General features: G+C 43.8%; 1 protein-coding gene across 2 annotated transcripts in view; it reads right to left on the bottom strand.

Moving 5' to 3' along the window:
* Window positions 1-23507, bottom strand: part of SPC25 (SPC25 component of NDC80 kinetochore complex) — a 71485-nt gene that overhangs the window by 37598 nt on the left and 10380 nt on the right. The window contains exons 6-7 of one of the 2 annotated variants that reach the window (XM_058664588.1): window positions 22775-22873; window positions 17771-17898 (exon numbers count right to left, since the gene is read on the bottom strand). In XM_058664588.1, the coding sequence (XP_058520571.1) occupies window positions 17774-17898; window positions 22775-22873 (224 nt within the window). In that variant the 3' untranslated portion in view covers window positions 17771-17773. Of the gene's footprint in view, window positions 1-17560; window positions 17899-22774; window positions 22874-23507 lie in introns of those variants that run through there. The other variant, XM_004577320.3, reaches the window with a different exon arrangement.

Genomic DNA, 23507 nt, shown 5'->3' on the forward strand with positions numbered 1-23507 from the left:
TACCCCTGAAAATTAATATTCATAATGACAAGAAGCATTTTAGTGACTTAAAGTGCCTTTTGATTGAACAAAAAAAATCATATATTCAGCATAAAGTAAATCTCACCATGTAGTGTTATAAACTTTTAACTGATGTATAATTTGAATTCAGTTAATTGTTCCCCCAAAGACTTTATTTTCTTAAGGTATAATCAGCCTGATTGGAAGCAAGATAATGTAACAATATGCCCTACTGTTCTTTATAATATGACATAGAAAAAAATGTATAATCCAAGGAAGACAGGCCTGAGGGCAGGAGAAGCTGGGACTCCGACTTGATCAAAGAGTGGCAAGTGGAAAAGAGCAGGTGCCAGTTGCAGAGAGAAGGGAGCTATGTGGACAGAGCTGGGGGTAAAAAAAACAATGGCAAGATGCAAGCACACTGCCATTGAAAGTGGAGGGTCTGGGTTGCCCAATCTTCCACTGAGCAGTGACTGGAACAGATTTGGCAAAGCTTGCAAGCTGGAGAATCCTGGTGGTGCGGATACATAGGAATTCAGCCCAAGAAAACCAAGGGAAGAGTGGATGCTGGAGGTCAAAGAGATTCTGCCCAGGGACTATCCTACTGTGGTGAGGGGTGCAAGGCGCAGGACAAAATAGCTTTGCCCCATAGAACTAATGGATCTGCACAGAAGTATCAGAATGTTTTTATTTCCTTAGAGGAGCTCTGGAATCTAAGAAGCCACCTTAAGAGGGAAAGCACACTGATTAGGCTGGAGAAAGCTCTGACCCTAAAGTTCAGGACCAGCAGGAAGGTGTGGGTCACCCCAGAGAGCACCTGCAAGTGGCTGGAGCCAGTCTAACCAGGTACAAGAAGGCAAATGTGTTATTCATCTCAGTTTCAGTTGGCTAGCAAAGTGAGTATTGCTTACTCTGGGAATCAAGTCATTGCTTCCATCACTGGTTTTCTAAGTGTGCAACATGGGCTGACAGCAAATGATCTGTCCCCTCTTGACACTCACCCAGCCGTCTGTGGCACACCAAGTGATTCTAGCCACAGTGAGCTGGAGAACCACTGGTTTACTGAATTCATCCTGAGGATGCTGACTAAACTGCAGCAGGCCCACCTGACATGGAGCACTGTGGAGAGCAGAGAGAACCATACAGTCGTGGAGTGGGTTTGAAGAAAGAGACCTGGCATAGTGCAGAGATCAGCAGGTTATAGTCTCAATGACTGAAAACAGGCTGCTGCTTGCTTAAGTAAGTATAGATGCCCCATTTTTGACACTGCAAGTTTTTTTAAGATGAGTGGTATAGGAGACTCGGCAGGAGAAATCTTTCTGGATTGTGAGGACTGCTCTGGTTGGGGACCCCCTTTCTCCTACTGTTTGTGTCCTTCCTTGAGACAAAGAAGGAACACTTTGGCTTACATAACACAATCTTAGAAAAGCATCTCTCTCGTGCTGAAAATTTCTTTCTCTCCTACCTGCCCTTCGAAGCCTGCTCTCTCCCTGAACATGGCCCACGTGTGTCTGTGATTTTCTCGCCTTTTAATAAACTTCATCACTTTGTAAGTTGTGTGTGGGCCTGTACTTAGAATACTGTTTAAGCACAAGGCAAAAGCATAGGAAAGAATATCAGGCCCAACCTTATCCACAACAAACCTGCAAAGATCTCCCCCTCTTTGTCTCTCCCTTTCTCTAACTTGGCCCTGCAAATCAATCAATTTTTTTTTTAAACTTTATAGTCCAATTCCACAGGGTCTGGGATTTCCACAAAATCAACCAATTTTAAACATTTCAGAAAGAATCCTTTCTTATCCTTAGCCACTTGATAACCTTACTGGAGAGGAGCTTGGTATGGGCCATATTTGGCTATTAGAGACGCCAATGGCTGTACTTGACTCACACTGTCCTCTGAGTGTCCAGCCCAGAGCTCGGTCTCCTCTCTCCTCTGCACCCCTCTGATTGCATCCCCAACACCCGTGCTCAGATGGTGGCCAGCCCCGCACACTGAGGTGCCACATTCCCCAGGGGGTTCTTCCAGCGCTGATCCAGCTTCTCCTGCAGCCTGCAGTCAAAGAAAGCAGCAGACTGGCTACAATGTAGGAGAGAGCAAGGAGAAAGCAGCCACCTGCCTGTGTGATTTATCATCCATACAACCAATACTGTTCCTCTACTTGACTCCCTGAATCTAATCTTGCCCACAAAGGACACAGATGTAAACATTGCTAGAGGCAGAAAAGTAACGTTAATAAATGAGGCTGGTTAAATGTCACCCTTTGGAAAACGATGGGGTTGTGCTGAACTGGAGAGAAAATGCTCCCCCTAACGGTGTTTTAAAAGAAATGTTACATCATTCCTTTTTTTTTTTTAACTTCACCTAATTTATTTGTTTATTCTTTATTTTGTTTTTGATGACGTGTACATGGTTGATTAGGGTGGAAACAGTTGAGGGTTAGGGAAAAGTGGGTGAGAACATTGTTTCCAAATTTTCTTTTTCTCCTTCCCCTATCCCCAGCCTCCCAACTACCTCAGTACCTGGGGATGGGGAACAACCACTTGATGTCATCCCAGGGTCCCTGATGTGGAGCATGCTCTGAGGGTTATGCTCAAGTGGTTCGATTGTTCTAAAATGCCTTTGATCTCACAAATCCAAGGATAAAGAAATCCTTCCAAGGTCCACTGGCTGACATAATCCACCTTAGAGTTTCCATTCACCCAGATATTTGCTGCCAACACTTGGCTGGGGTAGTTGACCAATATGTTCTGCTCTGCTTCCTCTGTGTTACCAAATGTCCTCTGTAGACTCCAACAGACTGCTATATCCCCCACATGCATCTGGGTATGCTGTTCACTGCTCCGTCTAAGCCACTGAGGAGGCCCAACTCTAACTCATGCACTCCACAGTCAGACAAAAAATCCTGTGCTTCTCCCAATGGTTGGAGTTCTAAATCCAATGGTTCAGTTTGAGGGGATTCCCAAAGAAACCTCATCTGAAGTGATCCCAGACCTGACTCTTGCGAGAACAAGATCCAGATCTATCTGTCACCCACTCAGCCTATGTACACACTAGTAGTTGCAATTGCTGAATCAGTTCTGTCTTCATCCCCATCTTTCACATAAACCAATGGATGCTGCAGCCCAGCCCAACCCTACCTACCAAATACTCAGTCGGCCCTCACATACACCAACGGGAGCTGCACCTTAGTTGGAGCGACTCACAATAAGCCCCTAGACATGCCCCCAACTCTGATTCCTGTGCTTGACAGTATGTTTACTGGACTGTTCCAGTCTGTCCCACATTCCATTCAGCTCTCATACATGTTAATGGGCTTTGAAGCCTAGCTCAACCTCATCAACCCCACTATTTAGCCCACATTCGTGCTGGAAGGTACCAACACCTGTCTAGCCAGGCCTACCACCAGCTCACAGTACAAGCTGCGTTCCATCGAGAGGTGCTCAAAGTTTCCCTACTGGGCTCACTCCCAGTCCCAGATCTTACACTCTCCAGGTGGTTTTGCAGTCTAGATTGACAGAATTTGCCCCCAGTCCCAGCATTTGCCAGGTGATGCTGTGCCAAAGCCCAACTAATCTTACTCTGGCTCGTGCATGTATCAGTGGATATGATTGCTTAGCCCAGCTGGCCGTTTCTCTAACCCTGTTCACATGCAAGCCAAATAGGTGTTGTAGCCCTGCCTGGCCTGGTCCGCCCCCATTCCCAGTTCTTATGTGTGCAAGTGGGGGCAGTGAGCCAGCAGGGGAGTTTGCATCGCACCCCAACTGGGCTTGCACCACCCTCCCCAGGTTCACATGTGCTGGTGAGAGCTGCGGTCCAGTCTGGCATGGCCCATCTCACCTTGTCATTTGCCGGCAGGTGCTGTAGCCTGGCCCGGCTCTGCCTGCGCAGTTCCAGCATATGCTGGTGGGTGCTGCAGCCTTGTCCAGCTCAGCCAGCCCCCAGTCTTAGCCTTAATGTTAACTGAATGGTGTTGCAACCCAACCTGGCCTGTCTTGCACCACATACTGGTTTTCAAACCTGCCAGTGGGAGTTTATGAACTGGCCCAGCCTGGCCTATCCTCAGACCTAACACACATGAATGACAGTGGGTACTGTATACTGGCCTGGTCTGGGCTGCTCCCAGCCTTGGTTCTTGTGCTCACCTGAAGGGACTGCATCCTGACAAAGGAGTTACCTAAGCTCCTGTATCATGTCTCCTTCCACTAGCAGATCTCAGGCCCATCTGTGTATCCTTGGCCCAGACTAACTTTGTCCACCTCTTGTTCTGGAAAGAAGAATGGCCTTGCCTGACCAGCCCATGCCCATTCCAGTTCTTAATTTTGCTACAGCCCAGCCACACCTGATCCACACACACCCAGACACAGCTCTCGTGTGGTTCAGTGGGGGCAGACATAGCCCAGCCTATCTTACAGCCACCCTGGCTCTCACAGCACCAATGGGTGCTAGAGTCTAGCATCATCTGGCACACCCCATATCCAGTCTACACCCATGCCAAGGGACATTGCTGTTATGTCCAGTCCAGACCACCACCCCCATTTCAGCTCTCAGCACTCACTTGTGGGAACCAAAATCAAGCCAGGATGTGTCCTTATCTCCCCCAACCAGGTGTATTCCCAGCCATGTGCCAGTGGTTGCTCTGACTCAGTTCAGCATTGCCCATCCTCTTCCAGCCCGCCCCAGTCCTAACTCTCATTGGCAGGTGCCTATCTCTGCCAAATATGCTCCCATCCCTGACTCATGCAAATCAATCAGTGTGATAGCCTACCCAGCATGACCCACACTTAAGCCTGGCTCCTGCACCTGCCAGCAGGCTAAGGTTGGCCCAACCCTGCCCAGTTTACCCCCATCCAGAGTCACTCCACATACTTGCCAGGAGTGAAATTATCTTTCCAGGCCTGACCAACACCCAGGTCTGAACCACATATCCACCAGCAGGAGCTATGGCCCACAAGGAGAACTTCCCAACTTGCCCCACTAGGCCCACTCCCAGACCTAGATCTCATGTGTTTCAGTGGGTGCTAGCCCTTAGCTGGCATAGTCTGCCCACTCTGTTCCAGTCTTTGTGTTGCAGCCCAGCCCACTCCACAGTCTAATCTTGGGTGTACCTATGGATGCTATAGTCTGAACCTCCCCTGCCTGTTCCTTACCCCAGTATCCCTGAGTGTCGGAGGGTTCCATGGTCATGCCTAGCTCAGCCTGTCACCACTCCCTGCTGTTAAGTTAACCAGTGGAAATTGCAGTTCCACAGGGATGAGCCCAACTATCCTCCACAGAATCTGCCCCTGACCTGGTTCTCTCACACGCTGGTTAGTATCATGGCACAGCCTAACACGACCCATCTCTTATTCTGACACTCACCGGCAAGGTCTGTGATCCAGCCCTGCCAGGCAGGCCTTCAGCCTTAGCTTTAGTGTGCACCAGTGAGTGGTAGTCAGCTATAGTCCAATGCTAACTCGCCCAGCTCAGGTCGTCCACACGGGCTGGTGCATTGGTCTGATCCATAAAAGTCCTCCAGCCTCTCCCTCCAAGCCACCCAGTCTCAGCCCCTTCGCTTACCTGGAAATACAGTGGCCTTATCTTTGGGAGTCCCTCAGAAGTCATTCATCACCTGCAACACATTCCATCTCCCACATTCCCCTTCCCCTCTCCCTGATTAATCAACAGTCCCTGCACCTAGGAGCACATGGGTTGCCCAGCCCAGCCTTCTGCCTCCTGGCACATGTGCTGGCCTGGGACTATGCCCCTCCACACACGCATGATCCAGGCCCATTCAAAGCTCCCCAAGCCTGGTCCACCAGCACACTAGGCCAGCATGCAAACCTGGGGCTTTCCCCACCTCTTCCCTTAGACCAAACACCTGAGGCCATTCCAAGGTATGCTCTGCCAGCCTGGACATGAGCCCCCAGGTCTGGCAGGCCCCTACCAGCGCTATTCTCCTGGCCTAGAAGGTGGCATCCCCGGGCCCCGCGAACTGTCCGCCACCAGCCACAGTCAGCCGGAAATCAACATCATTCTTTTAAAGATTAGTAGTCTAACCTTTGCATGATCTATTTAATCATTTTACAAGAAAATTTTCATGATTGTAGAAAAAATTGCATTGAAGTTAAATTCCAAGCATTGTTCATCTGAATAGCTAATTAATAATTAACCTAAATACCACCCTTTGGTATATTGCAGCAATTTAAGGTAAAGTTCATTTTATAACACAAAATAACAGGCTTAAAATGTCATATTTGTAAACTTATAGAGTAGGTAGGGCTGCCACAGTGACTTAACGGGCTAATTCTCCACCTGCTAGTACCAGCATCCCCATGTGGGAGTTGGTTTGGGTCCCTGCTTCTTCACTTTCAATCTAGCTCCCTTCTTACAGTTTGGGAGGCCAGCAGAGGATGGCCCAAGTCCCTGGGGCCCTGTATTCACATGGGAAACCAGGAAGAGCTCCAGGCTCCCAGCTTTGGACTGGTCCAGCTCTGGTCATAGGGAGTGAAACTTCTCTCTCTCTGTGACTCTGACTTTCCAAGTAAAATAAATTGAGAGAGAGTGAAAGAGAGAGAGAGGCATAAATAGTACATGTAAGAAAAAATAGTTTATGTAGGTGCTGCAAATATCTAAGACATAAAATTATACAATCAACAACTTTACATCGATTAATTCTAAAACAATCAAGACACAATTTCTTAAAATATAAATTATTAAAACTGTGAAGTAGATAGTTTACTTTTAGAGTAACTGATTTAGTAAACATTAAGAAAATTTTATTTTTTTAATTTTTAAATTTTCTTTGAAAGATAGAGGAAAAAAGAGAGAGAGATCTGTCAGTTGATTCAGTTCAAAATTCGCAACGACTGGGTCTGGGCTAAGTTGAAACCAAGAGCAATGGCTGGTACTGCGCTGATCTGAAGCCAGGAGCCAGGAGCTCTTCCGGGTACCCTACACAAGTGCAGGATCCCAAGGCTTTGGGCTGTCCTCGACTGCTTTCCCAGGGCCACAAACAGGGAGCTGGATGGGAAGTGGGCAGGGCTGCCAGGATTAGAATTGGTGCCTATGTGGGATGCCACTTTGCATTGGATTTCTGGCAGTTGTCAGAAGAGCTTGGAGGAGTAGGCTTCAAAAGGCCTACAGTGCTGTAAGCAGAGCATCTTGGTGAGGGCTCACATGACAAGAAGACCAGGAAAGAGCTGCAATGCCTTGGAGATTAGATAGCAGTGATTTTGGCCTGGCGCGGTGGCCTAGCAGCTAAAGTCTTCGCCTTGAATGCGCCGGGATCCCATTCAGACAGGCTCAGAAGACGGGTGCCAGAACTCTGGCCAACATTCCAAAATAGCATGCAGCAATGCTAAATCTGCCCCTCAGAAATCTTTGAGCCACCCTTGCCATTAGATTCAGAGACCTGGAAAGGCAGAATTGTTTCACAGGAACTCAGGGACCTTCCAAAGACTTATCCAAGCCACCTTGGGATTCATTTCTCTGCTCTGAGGAACCCAGTGGAAGGTCCCCAGGTCCCAGGAAAGTGCCCTCAGAAAGGAATTCTGCTGGAGGCTGCAATAAAGCCCTGGTGTGCAACCCATCGCTGTCCCCTTCCTGACTTAGCACGTGCTCACTGCCATGCACTGCTCTGCCAGCAGCCTTGGGGATTTTGCCAAAGCCTGCATCACGCCATTTGACTTTCAGCCTCTACAATGGAGTTAAATAAAGTTGGTTTTTTTTTTGTTTCACAGCCAGTATGCATCAGATATTTCATTGTAGTAAGGAAAAGATTTATGAAGATGAAAATCTATGATAAACTCAAGAGCTATAATACAGTAAATATTCATGATAAGTATTTTCTTTTTTTTAATTAAATTTATTCATGAATTACATTGTGTTGTAATTACATAGAATATGGGATTCTCCCCCCCACCCTCCCCCCATGGTGGGTTCCTCCACCCCGCTGCATAACCATAGTTCAAGTTTAGTTGAAATTCCCTCCTTGCAAGAATTTGCCAAGCATAGAGTCCAACATCCCATAGTCCAGACAAGTCCAACTACTTATTGGGAAGACCCTCTCTGGTCTGAGGGCAGAGTCAGCAGAGTATCTTCCCGGTCAAATAAAAGCACTAATATACCATCTGCAACAATTAACATCATTATGGATTTGATTGACATGATATTGAGCAGTCAACATGTTAAAAATAAATGCGATTTCTTAACCACTTTCTGTGACCCCCCATTCACAGTTCAATTTTAGTTTATATACTACAAATGACATAATAAGAACATAACATAACATGATATGCTTAACATCATATATTAAATTAAGGCAAACATGTGGTATCTAACCTTTTGGGATTGGTTCATTTCCCTTAGCATTATGGTTTCCAGTTGGGCCCATTTGGCCACAAAGAACTGCATTTTGTTTTTTTAATAGCTGAGTAGTATTCCACGGAGTAGATGAACCATAGCTTTCTTATCCAATCCTCTGTTGATGGGCACTTTGGCTGTTTCCATGTTTTTGCAATTACTGATTGTGCTGCTATGAACATAGGAGTGCATGTTGGTTTCTCATAAAACAAGTGTTCTGGATATATTCCTAGGAGTGCTATAGCTGGGTCATATGGTATGTCGATTTTGAGTTGTTTGAATATTCTCCATACTGATTGCCATAGAGGCTGTACCAATCTGCAGCCCCACCAGCAGTGGAGTAGGGTTCCCTTTTCCCCGCAACCTCGCCAGCAAGTGTTGTTGGTGTTTTTCATGTGGGCCACCCTTACTGGCGTTAGGTGGTATCTCATTGATGTATTTTCAATTAACTGGTAAACAGAAGATAATGTCCCAGTTTGACCAACAAAAAAGAAATTTTCAAGTCTAGGAGATAGTAGGGTACGGTCAGTTGAAGACACTGACACCTTTTCTTCCCTCCTACCAAAAGTTAATGTAATGACTTGCCTGAAATTATGAAAGCAAACAATGGGTCACACCTTAATTCTCAACTTTCTCCATAATATTGTGTCAGTGAAAGAAAATGAGTTTTCCACAAGTCAAACTATTCAAGATCAACCACTACACACAAAAAAAATTTATTTGAATCTCAAATATTGCCTCTTTCCAAAATTCTATCAGTTTGTCATTTAGAATTGCCAGTAGAACCATCTTAAAAACTTTACCTTCTACAATGGGCTAAATAGCTCAGCAACATGCCTGGAGATGTTATTGGATAAGCCAGCTGTTCTGGAAGTGTGCGATTCTGATTTCTCATTAAATATTTTTCTATTGAATTTGGATAAAGTGTCCAACATTAATAAATATTTTTTAAGCTTCTACCACATACGAAACATTAGGCTAGGTGATAAGCAGGTAATTTGTTGCCATCATATACAAATTAAAATATAACTAATTACTCCACACATGTATTCTCTGAACTGGAAAAGAAGTGTCACTTTCTAATCCCCTTTAGCTTGAAAACTGAAAATTTAAACCCATTACTAGAATAATTTAGCAGATTTTATGCTGAGTCATTTTTAAACTTAAAATAGTGACCAAGTTTAACTTTGGAAATCTTGCTCTTCCATTTTATTACAAAATGTAATTAATCGCCTTCATTTGGGTTCCATTTCATTTCTGCTACTTACACATGTTTTTCTACTTAAGAAAATATATTATTTTTCCATCTTTCATTATTTCATTTTTACAACATATCATACTAAATACAAGTTATAAAAAGAGCAAGCTTAATTAAATAACTGGGTTTGCCCTTGATGTATATTATCAATTATTAAAAGTGCAATTTTATACTAAGGCCCCTGTCTATAAGATGCATAAAAATCACATTGAGGTTCTACCAAATTCAAGTAAGAATGGCTTACATACAAAAATCAACTAACAACAACTGCTGGCAAGGGTGTGGGGAGAAAGGTACCTTACTCCACTGTTGGTGAAAATGTAGGCTAGTATAACCATTGTTGCTGGAAGTCAGTATAGAGACTGCTCAGACAACTGAAAATTGACCTATCATATAACCTACCTATCCCACTCCTGGGAATATATCCAAATGAGGTAAAATCTGCAAAAAAGAAAACAATCTGTAACTCTGTATGTATAGTAGTGTAATCCACAGTAGTGAAGACATGGAAACAACCCAGATGGCTGTCAAAAGAGAAATGGATAAGGTAACTGTGGTACATCCACTTCAAGGAATACCACTCTGCCACTAAAAAGAATGAAATTCTACTATTTGCAACAAAAGGAGACCATTAAGCTCAGTAAAATATGCCGATCCAAAAAGGACAAATATCATGTGTTCTCTCTGATATAAGACAGTTTCATGCAAAATAAAATAAACAGATACATACATACATAAATATATTCTCATAGATGAACAGTATAATGGAGACTAACATACCAGAAAGTGAAAATACATTGCACTGTGTATCTCTACCCCAAATAAAAGAAAAAATACCAATGAAACTGTTAAATATACCTTGACAATATGATACTAAATTTTCTACCTTTACCTATACCTACAATGCCATGACGCACTTAAGTAGCAGAATGCTAAACTTGTAACTGTCACGAAAGGACAATACACTGTGACAATATGGGAGAAATGGAAGGACAGGAAAATGGGAAAGGAAGAGGGGAGCGCGAGGGAGTAATCCCTGTATCTACAAAACTGAACCATGGAAAATAATACCAATAAAAAGTACAATTTGCATAAAGCATCAACTTTAAAATACAACCTAGTGTATTATCAGTGCCAGTATGTTCTTTGGATGGTACATGTAAAGTCTCATTAATTGAGATCTTTATACTTGATTGATTTGGGCATGCATCAACAGCCCTCCCCCAAACCTGTATTTACCTCCCTAGAGTTTGGTCTCAAGAAACTCTGTGGGTTCTAAATGCCAGGTGCTCTGCTGGTCTGCTGAGATCTGCAGCTGCTTTGGCCTTTTATTGAGGAGTCCGTTTCCTATGAATCTAGCTAAAACACATTCTCCTGCTTTCCACATAGTTTACTTCTCTCTGGCCTCCCTGATCATTATGCTTCTGGACTCTAAAGAATGCTGTCTTGGCCTGCTTACCTGACAACATGGCATAGAAAGCACTAAGGTGTAGCCTAGGGGAAACTCCTGGATTCAGGTGTTGACATCTGTGTTGGCATCCCAGTTTTGGCACTTGCCAGTGAGGTGACCTGAAGCTACTGAAACTCTGTACTTTACATCTCTTCTCTGTAGGACAAGGTTAGCAACAGTACATACTTCACAAGCTGTTAAGTAGATACAAGTAGAGGGGCTTTGAAAGGTATTAAGCACATAAGGAAAAGTAAAAAAAAAAGGGGGGAGGTGGGGAGGATTAACTAACTGTTCTAAGCTGGTATCACACAGGACCAACAAGAGTTATAATTGTTGGGTCTAATTGTCATTTCAATAGTTTTTCATTGACTTGACATTTCAAGGGGATTATTCCTCCAAAAGGATTGTGAGTGCCACAGAATGAGGAAAGTCTTTGCTGACTTCTATTATACTGCTCAAGTTGTTTAGAATGCATTTGAGCTTTATTTTGTAATATTCTTTTGTTGCACTTTGTTATAATTATTACATCCATCTCTGGCTTTTTGAAGGATATGAAATAATTTTCCCATAGTTTTCCTTGTTCTGGACATTCACGTTAAAGAAAATTGTGTGATGGGTTCCCAAATCTTTACCTATCTTTAAAGTTTCCATATGTTTGTTGGCCAACCAGAATTGAGAGTTAATAAAATATTTTCTTTCAGTTTGTAAGAATCCTATAACTAGGGGCTGATACCATGGCACAATAAGTTAAGCCTCTCCCTGTGGCACCAGCATCCCATATAGATGCTGGTTTGAGTCCCAAATGCTGCACTTTCAATCCAGCTCCTGCTAGTAACCTGGAAAAGCAGCAGCAGCTGGCCCAAGTGCTTGGATCCTTCCATGACATTAGAGACCCAGAACTAGCTCCTGGTTCCTGGCTTTAGACCAGCCCAGCTCCAGGCATTTTGGCCATATAGGAGAATGAACTAGTGGATAGAAAATCTGTCTTCTCTCCCTTTCTCTCTCTGTAATTCTGCCTTTCAAATAAATAAATAAGAAAAAAAAGAATACTATAATTAGTCTTTCAGTTTTTCTAACATTTTTAAAAGATTTATTTTTATTGGCAAATTAGAGAGGAGGAGAGACAGGGATGGTATGATTTTAAATCACTTTTAAAGAACCCATTTATTATTATTATTTTATGATACAGTTCCATAGGCACTGGGATTTCCCTCACAGTTACCCCGAATCCCCTCCCCTCCACTGAGTTCCCCTATATAATTACTCTAGTATAGTTCCTTATAAACGGTCATCTGTCCATCATTGCTGGCATGGACAATGGCACAGAGTCCAGCATCCTATTGTCAAGATATAGTTAATAGTTTCATTGGGAATCCATCTTTGATCTGGAAGTAATGATGCATACTGCATTGTATCCTCACATCTGGATATGATAGTCTCCAGTACAGTTACTATACATCTCCTTAAATGAAAAGCCACAATACAATATCAACAACAGGAAGAAAAATAGAAATTTACAACACCATGAAGTTCTCAAGAGGTTTTGATAGTTCAACAGTCCTGAATTGCTGTCAATCCCGCCACTCCAACTGCAATGAAATATCTCCAGAATCCACTGGCTGCTATAGTCCATCTTAGAGTCTTCATCTGCCCAGATATTCACTGCCAACAATTTGCTGGGGGTGGTTGATCAATTTGTTTTGTCCTTCATCTTCTGCCATGGTACCGTGTGTCCACTGGAGGCTCCAATGTATTGCCATATCCTTCATATGCACCTGGATATGCTGTCCACTGCTCTGTCTGAACCACTGAGGAGGCCCAGCTCTGACACATGCACTCCACAGTCAGACAACAGATCCTGTGATTCTCCCCATAGTTGGAGTTCTAAATCCAGTGGCTCAGTTGGTACAGAATCGCCAAAGAAACCCTCATCTGAGGCCATCCCAGACCTGATTATTGTGTGTGTTTGCCAATACAGGGTCTAGCACAGTCTATCACCCAAATCAGCCTATGCACACACTGTTAGTTGCAATTGCTGGGTCGATTCTGTCTCCAGTCCTGTATTTTTATGCAAACCAATGAGAGTTGGAGTCCAGCCAGATCCTGCCCACTACATACTCAGCCTTCACACAAACCAGTTGCCCCCTATACCAGCAACTGCAAGCTGATGCTGTGGCAAAGCCCAACCCACCCACACACACTCTGGCTTATGCATGTACCAGAAAGTACAGTCAGCCCAGCCTGGCTTTTCCCTGATCCAGCTCACATGTAGGCCATCAGATGTTGCAGTCCTGCCCTGCCTGGTCTGTCCCCATCCCAAATCTCATGCTCACCAGTGGGAGTAGTGGTCCAGCAGGGAGCTCCCTGCAGCCCTCCCCCTACTGGGTCCATCCCCCCGTAACAGTCTCATGTGTGCTGGTTGGGTGCTGCAGCCCAATCTGGCATAATCTGCCTCACCTCAACATTTGCCAGTTGGTGCTGTAGCCTGGCTGAGCCTGGCCCAGCCCCACTTCCAGTTCATGCGGGTGGGGGCTACAGCCTAACCCAGCCCTGCCAGCCACCAGTCCTGGCCCTAATGTGGACTGGCTGGTATTGCGTCCCGACCTGGCCTGACCCACATTGCATTCTGGTGCTTGGATTCTCCAGCAGGTAGTATGAACTGACTCAGCCTGGTTCGTCCCTGACCTGTGCCAAATGTATGTTAGTGGGTATTGTATTTCGGCCTGGTCTGGGCTACTCTCTATTGTGATTCTTGCACTCACCTGCAGGGAGTGTGTCCCAACAAAGGAATTACCCAAGCTCCTCCATCAAGATCTCTCCCAGTACCAGCTCTCATGCACACTGATTAGTCCATCTGTCCCACAGGAACAGTGGCTTTTCTTGACCGGACCGGCCTCACTCATTCCAATCATGTTGGTTGCTACAGCCCAGCCAAGTCTGGTCCACACCCAGCCACAGTTCACACATGGCTCAGCAGGGGCAGAGACTTAACCCAGTCCATCCTACACCCACCCTGGTTCTCGCGAGCACCAGTGGGTGCTGGAGTCTAGCCCAGTCCAGCGCATCCCATACCCAGCCCATATCCATGCCGAGGGACCCAGCAGCCATATCCAGACCAGACTGCAGCCTCCACCCTGGCATTCACACTCACCAATGAGAATCACAACCCAGCCAGGGCGTGCCCTTAGCTTCCCAACCTTAACTCCCCAGTCACAGATTTCTCACCTGCCAGTGGTTGCTCTGATGTGGCCTGGCATAGCCCTTCATCTGTCTTAGCCTTTGCCTTTGGATGTTGCAGCCTGGCCTGACCTAGCCAGCCCCCAGTTCCAACTCTCGCTGGCGGGTGCTCAACTTGGTCCTGCTCAGTCTGCTCCCATCCCTGGCTCATGTGAACCAGTAGGTGTGATATCCTAGCCCGGCATGACCTGCATGCCAGCTTGGTTTCTGCACTCACCAGTAGGCTATCTGTTCGGCCCTACCCTAGTCCGCCCCCTTCCAAAACCAACCCACACGCTCACCAACAGATGGAGCTACCTTGACAGGCTTGCCCAACCCCCAGGTCTGGACCACGTGCTCACCAGTGGAAGCTATGACCCCATAGGGGAGTTTCCCATGTTCTCTCTCTCAGCCCATTCCCAGACCCAGATTTCACATGCAACAGCAGGTGCTAGATCCTTGCCGAGCACAGCCTGCCCCTCCATCATGGTCTTTGTACAAGCTGGTAAATGTTGCAGTCCAGCCCGCCCCATACCCTGCTTTAGAATGCACATGCAGATGCTGCGGCTTGGATCTGCCCAGCCTATTCTCAGCCCCAGTACCCCATGAGTGTTGGCAGATTCCATGTTCACACTTAGTTCAGCCCATCACCACCCCAACTCTTGAGCTAACCAGCAGGACTTGTATTTCCCCAGGGTTTGGCCCACATATCCCCCGAAAGAATCTACCCTCCAGACCTGGTTCTCTAACATGCTGGTTAATGTCAGGGCCCTGCCAAATGTGACCTACCCCCTGTTCTGACACTCAGTCAGGTACTGGGATCTAGCTCTGCTAGACAGGCCGCCAGCCACAGCTTTCATGTGGACTGGCTTGTGGTGGTCAGCGATGTTCTGTGTTAATAAGTCCATCTCAGGACTCCCATGTGGGTTCGTGAATCAGTCTGACCCATACAGATCTTCTGGTCTCTCCCCTCCAAACCATGACGTTTCAGTCCCCTTGCTTACCTATATGTACAGTGACCCTGTTGTTGGGTGTTCCTTAGGATTCATTCCTCACCTACATGAATGGTGTCATCAGTTCTAACATCTTTTGGATAGTTTCAGTTTATGTAAAACAAAAATCTTATTTACAGACATGGATATTTTTATTTCCTTTTCCAGTTTTGATCCCCTTTAGCCCTTTCTCTTTCCTAATAGCTCTTAATACTTCCTATGTTAAATAAGAGACATGAAAGTGGACTTCCTTGTTACATTTCAGATCTGACCATTTGGTGTATCATGTTGATTTGTCATAGAAGACTTTATCATTTTGAGGTGTTTCTTCTAGTTCCTGAGGGCTTTTTTGTTTGTTTTTAATCATGAAAGGATGTTGAATCATCAAATGCTTTTTCTGCATTTACCGAGATGATCATGTGGTTTTTATTCATTCTGTTGATGTAGCTTATGACACTTTTTGATTTACAAATGAGCTACCCTTACATCGCAGGCCATAAAATCCACTTGATTATGATGTATGACCTTTCTGATAAAGTACTGGATTCAGTATGTCAACATGTTGTTGAGTTTTTGCATCTATGTTCATCAAGAATATTGGCTATCCAAATCATAATAAAAAGCTGCAGGAAAAGGGAGTCATTACTAAAGGAACTGGGGCTTGCAACTTCTCTGGGGCAGAATAGGGAGGCAGGCAGGCCATGATGATGAATGAAACTTATTTTGCTATGCAAGTACTCTTAGGTAATACATTTCATTTCAATACAGATGCTTTTACTGATTTTTTTTTACTTGTAATTTTTTACAACAGGGTAGCTTCTCAGAGCTACTCCAATATTTACAATTTCTCAGAATAATCACATAAAACTACAAATAAATAATTTTGGAGTACCATATTCTGATATCATAGTCATAACTTAGGGTGGTGTTCTGAGCCCCAACATACTCAACTCTTATTCCTGTTGGATCTTCCATTTGCTGGTTCACTGCTCAATAGCCACAAAGAGCCAGATCTGGGCCATGCTGAAGCCAGAAGCAAGTAGATGATCACTTGATAAATTTCCTGAGGAAGTTGTAGGAGTTTTTAGGAGTTAGTAATTTTTTGCAAAGCTGGCACTAGGTTTTGAAGAAAGAACTTACAAATCTATTGAAAAGTTGCCAAGGCAGGAGGAGGAATCAAGAGAGAATAGAGCAATCAATCATTTTAAAATATTTTATCAGGTTTCTGCTGATAAAAGAAAATATTCCTGTAATACTGAATTTATTTATCTATCTATTCATTGATACTTAGTGACTCAGAACCAGATCAATAGGCTTTTATGCTCTCACCAAGGATCCACAAAGCAAAAAGGTGCAAATATGCAATGCCTTCAAGATCCAGCACCATCCCTAGTCAAAATACAATCCTGAGACCCAGAGACATGTATGTGCCCAGCCTTTCTGACTGACCATCTGATACAGGCTGACACCTGCGCCCCCAGCTGGCAGGAGACCAGAACCAACATTTCCATTGGTCCCAAAGCTAGTCTTACAAGTCAAACCAAGATGAAAGCACCATCTTTTCTGGCTTTTCTTTGTCGGTGGCCCCCAGTAAAATTCATGTATACAGATGCTAGTCTGGTTTGCACTGTGAGCTGTGAGATTTGCTCAAACACACACTTACATGACCTACATCTGTATTTTGTCCTATGCTTCTCCTTTTAACCTATTAAGTCCCAAGTTTTCAATTCTGTAAGTATGCCAATCAAAACTGGCACAGTGGCTTAAAAATACAAGTTAGAAACAATAATCTAGAGCTTGCATATATTTTATTAATAAAAATGGAAACACAAGTTCTATAAATAGAAACTGGGAAAACAGAGTTATCTTTTACATAGGTAAGCCATAATGTACAAAGAAATGACTGTTGTGACCTATTAAACAACTATTTTTCATGGAAAAAAACAAGAGCAATGGCAGCCAGTTAGCAGAGGCCATGCACGGCATATGAGGAAACCTCAATGAAAGGCGACTCAGAGCAGTGGCTTCCAGCACAGATTCAACAAGGAACAATGTGTTGTCAGGGAAAGTAACAACACAACAGAAAGCTGTCTCAGGCTCCCAGAAGGGGGAGACTCTAGAAGGTAGACCATACAGGGAAGAACATAGGTCTGCAGAAGTTTTGGGAGCCACAGCTGAGCTGGCGAAGTTCTCTCTATTGAGAGAGAGGAGTATGTAGTGTGTGTGTGGCGGGGGGTCAGGGGGAGAACACATTCACAAATCTAAATCTATGTCCTGCTTTAGGCGAACCAGGGGAAGGCAGCAAACTTTTCTGATTTGCTTTCTTTTTCACTTCAAATATAATTATGACAAAGTGGTTCAATCCAGGGTGATTGATACATTTTGGTTACCTGCATACCACAGAAAAATATCACGAAACCCCCAAATTATAGGCAGACAACAGATGAGTAGATGAGAATTCTTTTTGAAAAGAAATACATGATAGGAAAACACCAAACTGCATTAACTGTTTACTTATCAAGTATAAACCATCGCAGTAAAAGCTTTCCGAACATTAGCAAGAAAAGCTGAAAAATTGTTGGTCTTCCTCACGTTCTCCTGAAACTCGGCGAGGCACTCAAGATGAGGTGCACTATCTGACACTAGAAGAGAAAAAACAGAAACAATCTGAAGGAGCTTCTTTTGTTTTGGGGATCACACCAGATTTCAATATCAATTCTATTTTATTGAAATGTACAAAAAGGAATATGATACACTTAATTTTCATATGCTCACTATATTCCAGACCTTTAACTTCTAAGAATTCATATCATAAATAGTATAATCTTGCTTCACATTGAAACAGATGGCACTAGGGTCGGAAGAACCAAGTAAAGCACAATACCATTTCCCAATACACTCAAAGTAGACACTTTGCTTTAAATACCGAACCTCTTTCAGTACTGACACATCATTTTCTTCAGCAAAAATATGACTTCAGTGACTTCCAGTTTCTAGCTACCAGACTGAAAAAAGAACTTGCAATGCCAAGCCACAATAACTTCCCATTATGGGGGAAAAAAATCTAAAGTTTTCACATGAAAGGGAGTCATGAAAAATGTGTTAGTGGAGGGCAGCACTGAGAGCAGGTTACGCACCTGTCTGTTACACAGGCATCACACATGGGTGCTGGCTCCTTTGCCGACTACTGCATGTTCCAGCTGGGAAAGCAGCGAAGGACGACCCAAGTAACCGGGCCTCTGAAATCATATGGGAGAGTCAGATGAAGTTCCAGGCTTTGGCCTGGATCAGTCCTGGCCACTGCAGCTATTTGGGGAGTGGCCAGTTCAGACTCTTGTCTCTCCCTCTCTTTATGACCAAACTAAAAGAGGTGGTGGCAGGGCAAGTGTTTCATCTGATGGCTAACTGACTGGGGCACCTGCCTCTGATCTGGGAGCACCTAGCTTAGTCATAGCGCTGCTCCTGATTCCAGCTTCCTGCTGAGAAGAAAGCAACAGGGGCAGCCCAGGGGCAGCCAAGTTCCTGCCATCCACATGGGAAACCTGGACTGAAATCCGATCAAATGTGGTGGGGTTACAGGCATTTGGAGAATGAATGTGGCTTTGTTTTTCAATCAAATTAAAATAAATAAATAAAATATTATGAAAAAAAATGTTTGCTAATGCTGGAGTGCTACATGCAGAACTTACCAACCAATTGAGAAAATTAGAGAAAACCAAAAGGGAGGTAACAAGTGCTCTAAATTGTGGTTAAAAAAAAAAAATTAGCACTTGGGGGTCAACAATGTGGCAAAGCAGGTAAAGTCACTGTCTACAACACCAGGATCCCACATGGGCACCAGTTCAAGTCCTGGCTGCTCTATTTCCAGTCCAGTTCCCTGCTAATGTGCCTGGGGAAACAGTGAAGAATGGCCCAAGTCCTCACAAATGGAATACTCAGAAAAAGCTCCTGGCTCCTGGCTTTGGACCAGCCTAATCTCAACTACTAGTTATTTGGGGAGTAAAGTAGCAGATGGAAGATCTCTTTGACTCAGTCTCTCTCTCTCTCTCTAACTTTGCATAAATGTGTCAAAAATAAAATCTAGGGCCTGGTACAATGGCTCAGCTGGCTCATCCTCCCCCTTCCAGCACCAGGATCCCAAATGGGCACCGACTCGTGTCCCAGCTCCTCCACTTCCCATCTAGCTCCTGGAAAAGCAGCACAAGATGGATGGCCCAAACCATGGGACCCTGAACCCACATGAGACCCAGAAGAGGCTCATGGCTCCTGGCTTCAGATCAGCTCACCTCCAGCTATTGCTGCCACTTATCACAGTGGATGAAAAATCTTTTTATCTGTGTCTCCTTTTCTCTGTAAATGTGCCTTTCCAACAAGAGAAAAAAACTAAACATCTGAATATGAATTGATTACCAAAATCTAAATTAAGAACAGGAATTGAATCAACAGGACACAAATCAGCAATTGACCCAAGAATCTGTCAAGCTAAAAATGCTATAATATGAAAACACAAATGTAATGTCCTGTGAATAATTTAATGAATTCCAATAAATCAAGCATTACATAAGGATATTAGAAGAATAAAATTAATCATCATTAATATGTGGCATTTTTCAGGATGAGAATTTTTTAATCATTCAAGGTTAAAATAAGTTGCAATATCCTCATTTTGCATTTGAATTTTAAATAAAATATGTGGCATTTTCAGGATGTGAGCCTTTAATTATTCTAGGCTAAAATAAATTGTAATATCCTGATGATTTTGCATTTGAGTTTTAAATTATCTGCTTAGGCGAGTTCTAATACACACATTAGGAGGCTGGAGTCTTTTTCCAGATCTGAGAAAGTCTTTGGTATTCTGATTATGATTACATTAAAGATATAACTTGCTTTGGATATTTTGAAGATAGTAATTCTAATTCACGAACATGAAAGATTTTCCCATTTATCTGTGTCTTCTATCTCTTTCCTTAATATTTTATAATTTTCAGAGCCCTTCCACATCCTTACTTAAATTTATCCCCAGGCATTTACATTTTTTGGTAGCCATTGTGAATGGGACTGGTCATACAACCTCATTTTCAGTCATGGCATCATTGTGTGCATACAACAACTACTAATTTTTATATGTTGATTTTATATCCTGGAATTTTACCAAACTCTTAGATGTTCCAATAATCTCTTCGCAGAGCCTTTTGGTTCCCCTATGTGTAACATCATGTCATTTACAAACAAGGGGAATTTGACTTCCGTTCTCATCTGTATCCCTTTGATCTCTTTTTTATCTAATGGCTCTGGTAAAAATTCCAAAAACGTTGAATAGTGATGCTGTGAGTGAGGATCACTGTCTGGTTCCAGATCTAAGGGGAAACGCTTCCAGTTTTTCCCCCTTCAATCTGATGCCGCTGTGGGTTTGTCAAATATTGCCTTGATTATGTTGAGACAAACCACATCCTTTATAAAAGTTTTAGCTTTCTTTTATTTTATTATTATTATTATTTTGATTTGAGAGGCACAGATACAAAGGGGTAGCTTATACTGACTGGCTGGTTTACTTCCCAAATCCCCCAATGGCTGGTTCTGAGCCACACCAAAGCCCGAAGCCAGGAACTCAGTCCATATCTCCTATATGGTTGGCAGGAACTAAATGATCTAAATCACAAACATTGCCTCTCATCATCTGCATTAGCAGAAATTTGCACTGAAGATTCTGGTTTGAGTGTCAAACTCAACATTGTAACAGACAATTAGTTTTTTTTTTTTTGCTTTGTTTTGTTTCAAATGCAAACTCCGGCCTATTTATTTTCTTTCAGATTTATTCATATTTATTTTTATTACAACAACAGATATACAGAGAGGAGAGACAGATAGGAAGATCTTCTGTCTGATGATTCACTCCCCAAGTGACCACACTCAGTTTGGAGCTGAGCAAATCAAAAGCCAGGAGCCAAGAGCTTCTTCTGGGTTTCCCATGGGGGTACAGGGTCCCAAGGTTTTTGGGCCGTCCTCGACTGCTTTCCCAGGCCACTGAATGGGAAGCGGGTCTGCCGGAATTAGAACCAGTGCCCATTTTGGGATCCCAGTGTGTGCAAGGTGAGGACTTTAGCCACTAAGCTACTGCACAGGGCCCTCCTATTTATTAAGTGCCTTGTAAAACACTGTTCATTCTCTGAGTAAAATTGCTCTTTTGCATTCATTTTGCATCAAGCTGACACTTAAGCTGCAGTGTCACAAAAATCACATCTTTTAAGATTTGCTCAGAAAACGAGTTTCCAAACTACAGTAGTAGAGACCATGCACAAGCCAGCTGCTAAAGCCCATCTGCTGCTGCATCTGACATCCTCTCCTCAGAAGCCCCTCCCCTCACCTCCTCTTCTACCTTAAAGCCCCACCTCTGCCAACACTGCCCCTGCCTCCTCCTCTACCACCTGCCACCGCCTCCCTTCTCACCTGCAGGTGGGAGAAAAACCTCTGCAGTGGCAGATTATGAGTTTCTCTTTCTGTAAATCTGCCTTCCCAATAAAAATAAACCAATCTCAAGAAATTCTTATTAAAAGCCTGAATTATTTCATCTGCATTTTCAATTTGTCCTTTGTTTTCTAAACAAATAAGAGCACTGAAATAAGTACTTTATTTTATCTGTGGTACTTTTACAAACTACATCATCTTCAAAAGGCTTCAGAAATGCTAATATGATGGCATATTTTGGGGGTTCTTGGTTTTGTCAATTGTTACAGTGTGTGCAAAACCGATTCCCAAATTCTCCTCTGCCACTGAAATAAGCACCCTTCCACCTTGGAAATGGCTGTTGCTGCTGCTGTAGTAGTTGAACCGCCCTCCCCCACCCACCTACCACCTAATAAAAGGCTCAACTCCACCTCGAAAACACACCACCCCACCTACCAGCACTACATGCACCTCCGGCTCTCCGGGATGCTAACTGACCAAGTCAAATTGCTTATGAAATGCAGTGACTGCAGCAGACATGTGGTGCAGCAGCTAAGATACTGCCTAAGACCTCTGTATCAAGTGAGTTTGAGTCTTGCTGGCCTCCCCTTCCAACTCCAGCTCCCCACTAATGCACACTCTAGAAGGTAGCTGGTGATAATTTAAGGAGTTGTGTTCTTGCTACCCATGTCCCAGACACAGATTGAATTGCTGGCTCCTCTTCGTAGAATGGTTCAGGCCCAGCCACTCCACTGCAGCAATGTGGAGGAATAATGGATGGAAGATCCCACTTTGTTTCTGTCTCTTCTACTACCATTTAAATGCAGGGACTTTTGGTTTATACTTTCCAGGCATTTTAAGAATAGGCTGTTCCAGAGATGTTATGTATTAAGGTTCCAAGATATTATCTACAAATCAACACTATCCTCACAACCTGAAAAGACGTCACCTCAAAAAGCAAGACTGAAAAAGAAAGCAGTAGCTTATGGCCCTGTTTCCTTCAAACTATTTCATATTCCGATTCAGTGACACTGGATCCTAATATTAAACATCAGGTAAGAGACAGATACATACCTTCATAGTCCCTTGCTTCATTCAGACACAGGGAAAAAAAAAATGGGTTCTCAGGATGCTTAGGGTCAATATTAGTGAAAATAAACTGCAATTTATCATCTGAAAAACAAAGTTAATTTAAGGACATTTTAGTAGCATAACTTTTTTTTTTTCAAGATTTATTCATTTTATTACAGCCAGATATACACAGAGGAGGAGAGACAGAGAGGAAGATCTTCCATCCGATGTTTCACTCCCCAAGTGAGCCGCAAAGGGGCCGATGTGCGCCGATCCGAAGCCGGGAACCTGGAACCTCTTCCAGGTCTCCCACGCGGGTGCAGGGTCCCAATGCATCGGGCAGTCCTCAACTGCTTTCCCAGGCCACAAGCAGGGAGCTGGATGGGAAGTGGAGCTGCCGGGATCAGAACCGGCGCCCATATGGGATCCCGGGGCTTTCAAGGCGAGGACTTTAGCCGCTAGGCCACGCCGCCAGGCCCAGCAGCATAACTTTCAACAGAGAAAAGCTTTCTTATCACTGTGATCAATACCTGCATTGCTAAGTATGTAATACTCACTTAATATCTCCAAATGTAGAAGTTACAGATTACTTTAAAAACATTTAGTTTAAAATTTATCCACCTGTTTGTTTGCTTGATTTATTTATTGATTGATCTTTATTTTTGCCCTTGTGTTTTGTGTGTGTGTGTGTGTGTGTGTGTGTGCGTGTATACAAGGGGAGGGAGGCAGGGCACGT

The sequence above is a fragment of the Ochotona princeps genome, chromosome 5, assembly GCF_030435755.1.
Source record: "Ochotona princeps isolate mOchPri1 chromosome 5, mOchPri1.hap1, whole genome shotgun sequence".
In the NCBI taxonomy this organism is placed as follows: Eukaryota; Metazoa; Chordata; class Mammalia; order Lagomorpha; family Ochotonidae; genus Ochotona; species Ochotona princeps.